Genomic DNA, 12,267 nt, shown 5'->3' with positions numbered 1-12,267 from the left:
AGCCCCCAATGGCCAGGTTATTATTGCGGGTTCAGGGAGGTGGGGGAGGGCAGTGTACCTTCTGCCTGAGATTGGAGAGCCCAAGGCTCCCCTAGTCGCAAAAAGCTTGAGACTTCCTGGTTCTGCTGCCATGTTATTCACTGAATGTTGCCTTGAGGGCAAAGACGGGTGGGGGCTGGGGGTGCAGATGGGGCGAGGGAGGGGCAGTTCGGCCTTCGGAGAACCCTGAGCCTGAGATGGGAGGGGGGAGTGCAACGTAGATCTTAGATTCCCTGCAGGCTGTGTGGGAACCTGAAGAGAACAGGTTCAGTGTCCGCACACCCCCTGCTGACACATGCCGCCTGCTGTTGCCATGGGGACAGCATTACCAATCTCATCCACGCCCCACCACCCACAGCTGTGTGGTCACCAGTGAATGGAGGGGGTGCTTATTCTTGGTCACGAAAAGCACAAGGGAGGGGGAAGCTAATATGGAGGGGAAACAGCCCTTCTCCCTCTTCCCAGGCTTAGCTGGGGGTGGTCACTGGCGCTGAGGATACCAGCGGGGGAGAAGGCTTAGAGGTCACCTCCTGCAACCAGCTCCCCTCCCCAGACCACAGCAAGCCAAGGCTGCTCACACTGTGTGATGGAATTCCTGTGTGCGGCCCAGCTCCCGTCTCTGGGAAAGCTCAGCACCTCCTGACAGGGCAGCCTGTTAGAGAGGTTGTGCCCACACCACCCTGGCCCTGGGCCTTGGAGGCTCCTTTTCACCCAGCAGGGCCCTGCTTCTCAAGGCTCATTCATGCTCCTCCAGAATCCAGCCCTGCCCTAGATAATGAAATCTGAGAGCCTGGGGCTCCTCAGTCCCTGGCTCCAGGGCCCTGGCCTGGCTTGGGACCCACCACGAGGCCCTTAGTTCCTTCTCCCTTGGTTTTCCAACCCCCTACTTCCCACCCACCCCCACCTAGTCTCACTCCCTCCTTGGGCCCCAGAGGGAAAAATCATTAGAAACACGTTTGAGGGGTGGGGGGAGCAGGAGGGGTGGGGGAAGCAGTGGTGGTTGGGATCTTCACTGACAACTCCCAAGTGCAAGAGCCAGAGACCCTTGGGTTCACCTGCATCTCCTTGTCTCACATCCCCTTTCTGACCCATCAGCCCCTGGACCTACGCAGCAGACTCCTTCCTAACTGCTCCCCCTACTCATCACCCTGCAGCCCCTGCAGCACAAGTAAAGACCCTCTGGTGGCTCCTAGTCTCTTAAGGTGAAAACCTGCGTCTTTCCTAGATCCTACAGGAGGCACCCCCAGCCCCCACTCTCCTCTCCTCTCCCCCCACCAGCTGGCCTCCCTGCTGTTCCTCCCACAGGACAGGTGCCTGCCGGCCCATCCACACCTGAATACTTGTTGGCTCCAGATGGCTTCATCCCTGGCCTCCTCCAAATCTCTATGCCTCTTCCAGCTGAGGCCGTCCCTGCCCACCTTTTCTTCCTGACTGAGCTTTCTGCATAGCAGAATGTACAATGTATCTGCCTTCTGATATATTGTACAATGTGTCTCTTTTACTTCCAGTGTCTCCCCACTAGACTGTGAACTCCAGGAGGGCAGGCACTTCTGTCTGTCTCATTCCCTGCCATATCCCCAGTGTCTAGAACATAGCCACTCAAGAACTATTTCAGCAAATATATGACCCGTCACCCACCTGGCCTAGGCTGTACCCACACGTAACCCGCACTATCCAGCCCTAGTGCAGAAGACAAAGCACCAGCTGGGGCCTCAGTTGGCTCTGCCATAGTCTGTGTGGCCTCCACCAGCCTCCCTCCTTACTATGTTGAAGCTCCGAGGTGACTTCCGCCTCTCTCCAAGCGGGGTGCAGACAGGGAATTCCCAAATGTGGGGGCAAGTGCCTTGTGTTTCCTGCAGGACTTAAGGCTATACCCTGGAACAGGAATAGGTGGAGGGGAACAGGGCAGGGGTAGTGGTGGGAACAAAAAACAGGCCTGAGAAAGGTTTCTCTAAAAATATATCCATATTTTAATCATCATCAAAGTGCAACCTGGGAAGCCTGCGAAAGGCAGGCCCAAGGGCTGAAGGGCTGAAGTCAGAAGTCAAGTGTCCAGAAGTGAGCCATCACTGGAGGACGGCAGCCATCAGGCAGGTGAGCGTGGGGGCCAGCAGGGCGGGCAGCGGCAAGGGCAGCCGCTGGCCTGGAGCCTGGGACTTGAGCACCTGGCGCTTCCTCCGCGGCTGCAGGGGCCTGATGTTGTCTGTCATTTCCTGTTTCTGTTCGTTGTCATAGTACAGCTTCTCAGAGAATGCAAGAATCTGTGGAGGGACACAGCTCAGCAGGGAGGGCAGGCAGGGAGAGCTGCACTCCCTGCTGTGTGACCCCTAGCTGGCCGCCTTGCCTCTCTGAGTTGGGTCCTAGACTGCAGGGTCCCACCCGCAGAGTTTCTGATTCAGTACGTCTGGGGTGAGACCCAAGAATGTCTAGCAAGTTTCCAGATGATGCTGACGCCACTGGTCTAGGGACCCCTGTTTGAGAACCACTGTCCTGGAACAAATGCCATGGGGGCAGGGACTGGGGCCCTTTGGGCTCACGGCTCTGTCCCCGGAGCCTAGGGTGTTGTGCAGACTCAAGTACCATTTGTTGCATGAACAAACTATTTTCTTCCTGTGGCGACACTGACCACTCAGCTGCTCATGGCCAGCCCTGCCCTCTCATGCTGGCACCTTTCCCCAGGACAGCCCCCCCCACCCCCACCTCAGCTGGATGACTCCCACCTACTTTTCAGGGTGCAGCCTGGAAGCCTTTTCTGATGCCCCTGCCACAGCCTCCCCTCCAGCCCTCAACCCAGCGAGGTGACGGCTGGGACCTTTCTTATCTGTCTCCCGCAGGGTGTGTCTGTGGCTTCAAGCAACAGGCCCGCAGCTCCCGGGGGTGCCCCACCCCCACCCCAGCCCAGGGGGCCTCTGGGGGCATCCAGAGGAACGGTTTGTGGGGAGCTGGGCAGTGGGAGGCTGCACCCTTGGCGGGGCCCTATGTACCTGGTTCCTGTGCAGTTGAATGGGCTCCTGGAACACGGTCCATACAACCTTCTCCTCACAGCCCGGCGTGGTGAGCGAGCCCAGGTAGCGGAAGTAGTACCCCAGCTTCTCCTTCTCAGGGAGCAGGTCAAATAGGCTGATGCTGTCTTTTATCGTGGTGGTCATCTCTGGTGCAGGGGTGAGGGGGTGGATAAAGGTAGAGAAGAGGGGAATCTCAGAGGCTCTGAGAGCCCCCTCACACACCTCACTCTGAGAGCCCAGGCCCCCCTTTTGCAGGAAGAAGTCTCCATCCCTCCCCTCACCACCTCAGCCTCCTCCCCCGTCATTCTGACTCACTGGGTCTGGGGATATCAGACAGCGCCTCCACCAGGGGCTGGAAGCCTTCGTTCTTGGATCCAGCCTGGAACAGGAGGGAAGAGGCTTGAGAGGGGTGTGGGGGCCGGTGATGACCCTGAGTTTGTTCTCTTGGTCTGGGGTAAGGAGGGCAGGCAGCTCCTGGGACTGAGGCCCTGAGATGCTCTGGGCTCCCCGCCTGGGGGTGCACAAATCACGGAGAAACAGAGGAGAAGTCAGGGCCTCCCCAGGCTCCCCCTGTCTTGCTAGCATCCCAGGTCTCTGGATCTTAAGAAGCAGCCCCTCAGACTCTGGGGGATGGGGGTCCCACCTCCACCAGGAAGGCCAGCACTGCGATCTCATCTTGGGGGTCCTGGTCCTCTTTCTTGTTCCTTGATGTCCCCTTCTCTTTCTCATGTACGATGTGCATCTGGTGGCGGTTGAGAGGGATGGAGAGAGGACTTGTGAGGGGCTGGACCACTCTTCTTGCCTAAGGCAGGTACATCCAGAGCCCAGACTCTGGCACCGACCCAGTGTGGGGGCCACTCACCTCCATGGCAAAGTGCTCCCCATCCAGGCTGTGCTCCGAGCCTGCATCCAGCTCCTTGGACCAGTGCAGGTGCAGCTGCTTGGCCCGGTACTGGGCGGCCAGGCCTCCTCCAGCGACGGTGGCCTTGTCCGCCAGCAGCATCACCACTGGACGGCACAGGGGGGGGCCGGGTCCTCACATCCACCTCCCCCGCCTCTGCCAGCCACGCTGCCCAGCTCCACCCACGCAAGACCTTTCCTCCTACCTCCCACCCTTCTTGCGCTCTGGGCCTGGAGGGAGGGGACGAGATGGGTGGTTCAGCCCAGGGCCCCCCTCTCTGCCTCTCCCTCCGCAAACATGAAACTTGGTCAGTCCCTCTCTTGCTCCAGGCCCTTCCACCCGGCCCTGGCATCCTCAGGGGAATGTCCAACCTCCTTGGCTCTGGGTGACCTGCCCCTGGGCCCAGCTCTGCTGAGCCTGGGCTGGCTCAGCCCCTCCCAGCTTCACTCTCTGTCCTCCATCCACACGAAGCCACGTGCAGTTCCCTGAACACCCCAAGCTGTTTCATGCCTGCACGGCTTTGCACATGTTGTTCCTTCATCCTAGGACGTGTCCCCACCTCCCACCCCCAAGTCTGGTTTGGTGGAAGTATGGAAAATAGTGCTGGCGTGTTTCCCTGCTTTCGGAAGCCCCTCCTGTTCCCTCTACCCTCCCCCAGCTAGGCTGTCCAGCTTCTCCTCAGCAAAGGTGGACCTTGGCCTGTGTGCCCTCTCAATCCTCACGGAACTCAGGGGTTCCTGGCCCCAGTGCCCATGTCTGCCCAGCTCCTCCATCCTGCCTGGCACGCACCTGTGTGCCCATTGTTTTGGACAGTCCACTTTTGCTTCTTGTCGTAGCCAGAGAAGGAGAAGGGCCCCAGGTGTGGATCCACCTGTGCCTTGGTGGTGACAATGTTGATGGGGGACTGGCGGTCCTTCTTGCAGTCATCGCCCCACTGGTCTGGCCCTGAGCAGGGAGGGAGGGGGCCGCGTCAGGGGCGCCTGCACGAGGGTGTAGCCTCCGCTGCTCCCCAGAGGCCAGGCCCACACACCCAGCTCACAGGTAGCGAGGTGTTGGGGTGGCTCGTAGGCTGTATTGCAGGGGCCTCCCTCCTCAGATTCACACTCACACACACACTCACACACGCACACTCATATGCAAAGCTAGCAGGTCTGGCAGCAAGTGACGAAGTTCAAAGAAGGTAAATGGGAGGGCTCTTGGAAGGGGTGGTGTGGAGTCCCCTGGAAGGGCTGCTTCTGAAAGGACACCTGACTCTGACACTAAGCATTGTCCGAGGCTGGGAGGTGGGGAAGCAGCCCCTGGAGGAACCTGGCTCCCCACACCCTGGTGACTCCAACTCCCCGTTGGGCGGGCGGAGGCGGGGGGGGGGGGGGGGGGGGGGGGGGGGGCGGCACCGGCCAACCACCAAACACGGCAGAGGCAGGAAGCAAAAGCAAGCAGACTGCGGGGAAACGGGTCAGCATTTGATGAGAAAAGGCAAAGGATGACCTCTCAGGTTCCCCCGCAGTGAAATAGAAGCCACTGTCCATTTTCGTAGGAGAAAGAGCGTCATGTAGTTCTCCATTTGCTGCTGCTGATGATTTAGTTCATAAAAGACTCAGCTTCTTGGTGACAGTGATGGGAGGTATCAGGGAAGGCTCAAGTCACTCTATATTCCTTTTCCCCTAAGCACCAGGAGTGCATGCGTGCGTGTGTGCGTGCGTGCGTGCGTGTGTGTGTGAGTGTGTGTGTGTGTGTGTTAAGAGCTGATATGTGACTGCGGGGCATCATTACCCCTCATCCTTCCCACCCTCACTGGGTCTCCATTTCCACCTGGACGATGCCCATCACACAGAAAGGCCTGTCTCCAAGGCGCTCTGTACTTACCCAAGCAGGGGTTGGAGGCGTTGGCTTGAATCTTGTAGCACCAGTGTGACTCTGGAGCAGAGAGAGGAAGGATGTGAAGGCTGTGCGTACATGTGTCAGTGTGTCCTTGTGCACATACGGCTCTATGTTCCTGGGGTCTGGGACAGAGGGCCCAGGGGAAGGAGACTTAAGAAGAAAACGTACAGATGGGGGAAGGAGGTAGTGGAAACAGCCAGGCTGCAGGTGTCCCTGACCCGTGGCTGATCTACTGGTCGTCCTGCCAGGGCACATTTCCTTGGGCTGGGCAAGGCAGGGCAAAACAGCCACCAGCCCTTGAGGAGACCCCTCCGAGGCCAGCCGACTGGACACTCTCCATTTGTTGCTCATCAGCCTCCCCTTCTCTCTTTGCATCCCTTCCCCCAAACCTGGAAGGGAGGCTCTGGTAAGAGGGAAGGATACGGATCAGGGCCTCGCCTCCCCTCCTGACAATAGAGTCAGGTTCAGCCTGGCTGCCTTCCCAGAGTTGACCACAGGGGTGATGGAGATTAGGCCGGGCCCTCCCCAGGACACACCTTCTCGCGTTATTAAGATCCAATAACACTTGGCTAAGCGTTCACAGCCCCACAGCAAGGAAGACATCCAGACCTTTCCCCCTGCCCCACCATCCCACAGTCCTGGTGGTTGGGGCCAGACAGACGCAGGTTCTAATCCTAGCTCTGCCTCAGGGCAGTAGAACCAGCATCTCTGGAAAGAGGCTGCACCACAAAGTCCCACACTAATGCGATTGTTGACTAATAACAACACTAGGGGACACTGTGCAGGGGCAGAGGGGGCACGTGGGAGCCCTCTGTGCTTTCTGCTCAGTTTTTCTGTAAACCTACATCTGCTCTAATTAAAACCTACTGATTAAAAGAGAGAGAGAGAGAGAGAGAGAGAGAGAGAGAGAGAGAGAGAGAGAGAGAGAGAGAGAGACACTGTACCAGAAGTGTGGACAAAGCATTTGATCCAGAGCTAGAATTCTGGCTGAGCCATGTAGGAGCTGTTGGCTTAGGAGCAAGTCACTTAATCTATCTAAGCCTCACTTTTATCATCTGTAAAATGGAACTAATACCGCCCACTTCATCGGGCTGTGAGGAAGATTAAATGAGAGATGGTAGCAGTGTTCCAGGTAGCCCGGAACTTACTAAAGTCCCTGATGAGCCCTTCCCTTCCCCTTGCCTCCCTCCCTCTGGCCTCCTATCAGTGCACAGATGGCCAAAGCCAAGTTGGAAAGAATTCAGGGATGAGGAAATTCCTAAGAAAAGCACAGCTTCCCACTCAGCTTGAGCTGCAGACTCTGAGTATGCCCCCGCCCTCCATCCCCACCTTCTTGCCTGGGTTGCCTTCAACTCCACCTCCTCTGGGGTCCCTGGAATGGGGACAAAGTGGGGACGGGGCCATGAAGTTAGGTTCTTGGTAGGGGTTGAGAGGAAGGATTCAAGGGCAGGAGAGTGAGCGCCCACAGAAAACGGGCATCCTCTCCCTCAGACCGTCAGAGCCACCTTGGGTTTTGAGTTCCCCAGCTCTGCATCCAATGCTTCACCTACCCTGCTGGCACAGCCTCTGTCAGAGATGGACAGTCCCTGAGTGTCTTCCGCATGACAGTCCATCCCCTGCCCTGGACAGGGCTTTCCTGCCCCTGTGAGCTGCTGCATCTGAGAACCTCCATATGGGTTACGAGGCAATGGCCACATCACATCTCGGCCCTTTCCTGTAGGTGGAAGGAGCTGGGAAGCTGGAGCCCATTCATCTGGTTTCCAACCCTAGCTCTGCCTCTTGCTTAGTCTCTGCAGGAGAGTTCACTGACTTTTCTGAGCCCTACATTCTTCCTCAGGCAGAAGGAGCTAGTGTCTGAAGAGACAATGGATAGGAGGTCATCTGTACTCGAAAGGCTCCTGGTGATAATCCTCTTGTGTCTTCACCTCTCAGAGGTCCTGAAGGCAGATGGGGCCTCCAAGGTCAAGCTGGCCCCTCCTCTGGACTGGAGGTCCAAGGGAAAGCCACTCCAACAGAAGCCTTACTGAAGCCAGAGTCCTGGGGAGCCAGCTCTGAAGGATGGAACCCCCTCTGAGTCTCCCCAGGGCACATCTAGTCCAGGCTGAGCTTTTCTTAGGAATTTGCTTTTTCCTGCCTCTGGCTACAGCTCCTGGGTTTATAATGGTAACCTCTGATCCACTGTCTTAATCATAGAAACTTTTGACCTGCTTGGCTGAATGCTCTTGTAACTACTCTTTGCAGGAGGCAGGAGCCAGGAAAACATACTGTTGATGAGGCCGAGGTCAGGGGTCACGTCTATGTCCATGGGCTGAGGGTAGGGGGCTGGTTTTCAGGCAGGCAGTGGTAGGGGCACAGACCAGCGCTGGTTCCTGTATTTGTTCACGAGAGGGCTGCCCTTACGGATGATTACCAGCCTGCTCGGCTGCCTTAGGCCACCTCCAAGAGGGCCTGGGAAGGAGAGGAGCTTCTAATGTCAGGTGTTGGCTCCAAGCTCCAGGCTCCACCTAATCCACCTGCCGTAACCAGAGATGGAGTGAGGGACCTAACAACCATCACCAATCACCCAGCCACTGTCTCTCACCCTTTACTTACCCATCACCCATCCCCTCTTCTTTAGAACTTACTGGAACATCTATCTTTGATGGACCTTGCTCACCCCACCCCCCCACTCTAGGGGGAGGGAGGAATCCTGAAAACCAGCTCAGCAAAACCCACGTAGGTCCTGGGCAAAGTCTCAGCAATTCCTGGCCAGGGGTCTGGGACTCTGCAGGGGCCCAATATCCTCTCCCTTCCTTTCTGCACAGCCCCAGATGCTCTGGGGATTTTAATGTACATCCCGGTTCCTCTCCAGCCTCCAGTTTCCTAGGGGATGAAGTGGGTGGAGGAAGGCAGCAGGTCTCTTGGCAGTTCCCAGTCAGAAAGCCTCAAGCCCTAAGGGGAGCACAGCTTGTGTGAGGGGGCAGCTGAGATAAATTCCTGGCTGGCTGGCCCCAGGCCAGTGGTAGAAAGCGATGATAGCCATCACGCATAGAATGCCTGCCATGTGCCGCACAAGCTCCCTCTAAGCCAGGGGTGTCCAAACTGCGGCCCATGGGCCAACTGCGGTCCGCAATCCATTGCTAAGTGGCCCGCAGCAAATTCCAAAAACATATTTAGTTTACTTAAATAAACCAGGTGAGGCAATACGTACTTCACCTCGAGTGAGTGGCCCGGCTGTTTGTGTATTTTACCGCATACGGCCCTTGGTAAAAAACGTTGAAAAAAGTTTGGACACCCCAGCTCTAAGCACTTACACCCACTTTTTATCTGAATCCTTAAGACAACACCTGACATTAGAATTACCATCCCTGTTTCATAAATGAGAAAACTGAGATTAAGCGATTTACCGAAGGCCACATGGCTACAAAGTGGCCAAATTAATTTCAAAGCATTTCTCTTCCTTCTAAGCCCAGCTGCTTCTAAGCAGCTGGGTTTCAAACGTCCAACTCTATGACTAAAATTTGTCACATCCTATTGTGGGGGAGGAAGAAACTTTCCTCTATCCTTCCAGGTTCTTTTGCCTGGTCTAATAATCAAGTAGACATGAGACAGATTAACAGGAGAAAATGACCAAATTTAATTACATATGTATGTGCCAGAACCCCACATACAGGAGAGGTTCAGAAATAGGGAAAATGAGGTGTATATGGCATTTTGAACTAAGGACTAGTTATGACACCTTGGGGCATCAGAGGGGAGGAAGTTCATTCACAAAACAATAAAAGAGCAGGTGTTCAGTAATTAGAAGTTTGCCCTACCCTATAGATCCCTCATAAAAACTTATTTCTGGTAATAACTCTTATTATGAGCCAAGCCTCCAATTTTAATGCTTCAAGGGAGAGGTAGAAGTTTCTCCATTGCCTTCAGCCCAATATAATTCACATGCCAAGGTGGCACATCTTGGGGAGGCCTGTTCCGAACCCCTCCTCTGCCTTTCCTCTTTCCTCCTCTCCTAGAGAGGGGCAGTTGCTGCAAAATTCCCCTCATTCTCCCGGACCCCACCCTGACCCGCCAGCTAAGTCTCTCCTGCAACCTGTACCCATTCTCTCCTTCTCTGCTGTTCCGGGACCCTCAGCCTTCAGGACTCCAAGGGAGGAGCATCTAGGTTTGGAGAAGAGATTTGGGCAGATGGACCCCAAGGATCCTCCGAGGGGCTTCCTGCGAAGGAGACGGTGCCCTGACGGGTCACAGAGAAGGTGACTCCCAGGTTCCTGTGCCCAGTCGCTGGAAGGGCCTCCAGATCCTTATCAAATATTAACACGCCTCTCCTGCTACCTCCCACCTAGGCGAATAATTAAGAGCTTGGCCTCACCATTAATCTTTAAACAAAAATCACCCTGGCCAGAAAGACCGGCTTGGCCAGGACCTCGGGTCTCCGGGTGCCCCCAGCCAGGCTCCCAATACAGCGCTGGGAGCTGGGAGGTGAAAGGAGCTGGCAGCGTCCGGGGATAAGGAACCCAGGGTGGGAAGTGGGGATGCCAGGGCCCCACCACACCCAATGTGTTGCCCTTGCTCTGGGCGGGGGGCCACCACCCAGCACCGAGCCCCGGCGGGACCGACAGCGACCCCCGACCGAGGAGAACCAGCACCTCCTGAAACGCCAGAAAGGGCGAGGAGCGGAGGCGCGTGTCGGGGCGGGCCCGGGAAGCATCCTTCTCGCCGAGTCGCACGCTCGTCTCGCTCAGGGCCGCCGCGCACACGCGCGCACACGCTCCCCCCGCACCGCAGTGGCCGTTCGTGTGCGCCCCCGGCCCCCTGTCGCCCTGTCCGCCGGCGGCCCCGCGGCTCCGGGCGCACACGCAATCCCGGACGGACGCGCAGCCCGCGCGCGCTGGCGGCGAGGGGTGCAGGGTGGGGGCGCAGAGGGGGGCGCAGGGCCGGCTACCCAAGGGGCACCGGGCCGAAGCCCAGGTGTTCACCTGCGCGGGCCAGGGGCCGGGCGGCGGCCAGGGCCAGGAGCGCCAGCAGCAGCCGCATCCTGCGCAGGAACGAAGACACGTCCAAGCCGGGGGTCGCGCACGGAGGAAGCCGCCGGGGGTGCGGCGACCAGGCGGGCCGGGATTTTATAGTGGAGCCGCGACGGGAGGGAGCCCCGACAGCGGGACGCGGGTAGCGGCTCCTCCCCTTAGCGGAGCCTCCCTCCCCGCGTCCTGTCCCTGCTCTGAAATCCTCCACTCCACCCCCCACCTTGCTCAATGCGCGAGGCCCCCTCACCACCTCTGCGTCCTCTCCCCTCGGAGAAGTGCCCTCTCCGCCACCCCCAGTCGCTCCTCTCCGCATCCCACACCTGGTCCCTGGTTTGGGAACCCGAGCCACATCGCCAGGTGCTTGATCCACACAAGGGCGAGGGTCCCGGGTTCCTGACTTCGCTCGCCGTGGTGCGCACGGCTGCGCAGCTCTCTCGTCCAGGGAGAGGGCCGCCGGGGCCCTGAGAGGGGTTTGGGATAGGGGTGGGGCGGTGCAGATAGTCTTAGAGGCGAAGCTGAAGTTGAGGGACGTGCGATGGTATTTGTTGAATCCGGTGTCCCCAGAAACAGGGCTTCTCTCTCTCTCAGCCGGTGACTGCGGAGTCTCCGTATCTTCTCTTGTAATGTGTCCTCCAAACTGAATTTCCAAGCCGACCAAAGGCTCTTTTTCCAACACAGTGAAGATGCCTCTAAATGACTGGGTGTTTATGTGATGGCCAGAGCAGAGGGGGTCGAGGGGGGCAGAATTGAGAAACTGTAAAGAATTGCAAAGGGGCTCAGTGAGGAAAAACTTATGGGATCAGAAGGGAGGGGCTGGGTTTTATTGAGGCCCCACACTCCACCCTGAGACGAGATGGGAAGCTAAGAAACCTGGCTCTGAATGCACCCCCAGTTCTCTCGTTTGCCAGGATCTTCAGATGAGTTTAGGGAAAGGAAAGTCCCTTTGAAGGAGGCGCTAACATTTGGGGAAATGGGGCTGGGGGGTGGGGCGCCATAGGGAGGTAGCTAGCTCTTCCCTCTCCTGGCTATGGCCCCCCTGCTGCCGTACCTCTAGACTCCTTGGCTCTAGGTGCCGGGTGTCCCACATGGGGTGGGAGCTTTCGTGGGAGTTTGGGAAGCTCCGACTTGGGTGGGGAAGACGACTGCGCACCGGGCAGTGGGCTCGGGCCCTCCATCAACAGGAAGCCCGGGTTCTCTGGTCTACTCGCTTCCCCATCCGCTGCCAACCTCTCAGCCCCCAGCAGCCTTTGAACCTAGGCTAGAGAACTCCAAAGAGAGATTGCCTCCCCCAGAACTACCCGGGGGAAAGGGGCTTCCTTTGGGTTAGAGTCCTGAAAGACTCCCTCCACCCACCCACCACCCCCCACCTCCTGGCTCGGGATCACACAGCCTCAAGGAGCAGCTTTGATTCTACAGAGAGGCAGGCGGGGAGAGG

General features: G+C 57.6%; 1 protein-coding gene across 1 annotated transcript; it reads right to left on the bottom strand.

The window, feature by feature from the left end:
• Nucleotides 1-1,985: 1,985 nt before the first annotated feature.
• CA4 (carbonic anhydrase 4) lies at nt 1,986-11,023 on the bottom strand. The gene is made up of 8 exons (XM_033088963.1): nt 10,785-11,023; nt 5,812-5,862; nt 4,735-4,890; nt 3,907-4,052; nt 3,688-3,786; nt 3,360-3,423; nt 3,024-3,190; nt 1,986-2,300 (listed from the first exon to the last, which is right to left on the bottom strand). The coding sequence occupies exons 1-8, from the start codon at nt 10,840-10,842 to the stop codon at nt 2,106-2,108; spliced, it is 936 nt and encodes a 311-aa protein (XP_032944854.1). The 5' UTR covers nt 10,843-11,023; the 3' UTR covers nt 1,986-2,105.
• Nucleotides 11,024-12,267: the final 1,244 nt, after the last annotated feature.

Source organism: Rhinolophus ferrumequinum, chromosome 21 (assembly GCF_004115265.2).
Source record: "Rhinolophus ferrumequinum isolate MPI-CBG mRhiFer1 chromosome 21, mRhiFer1_v1.p, whole genome shotgun sequence".
NCBI lineage: Eukaryota > Metazoa > Chordata > Mammalia > Chiroptera > Rhinolophidae > Rhinolophus > Rhinolophus ferrumequinum.
Note: the sequence above shows the minus strand (reverse complement) of the source record. Positions and strands in the feature narration are given on the sequence as shown.

What these genes read in the sequence shown, in the direction of transcription:
- CA4 (XM_033088963.1), bottom strand. Translation starts at nt 10,842, where the DNA reads ATGCGGCTGCTGCTGGCGCTCCTGGCCCTGGCCGCCGCCCGGCCCCTG. An exon ending in CCGGCCCCTGGCCCGCGCAG is followed by an intron (nt 5,863 to 10,784) that starts GTGAACACCTGG and finishes TCTCTGCTCCAG; the next exon opens with AGTCACACTGGTGCTACAAG. An exon ending in GGGAGCACTTTGCCATGGAG is followed by an intron (nt 3,787 to 3,906) that starts GTGAGTGGCCCC and finishes AACCGCCACCAG; the next exon opens with ATGCACATCGTACATGAGAA.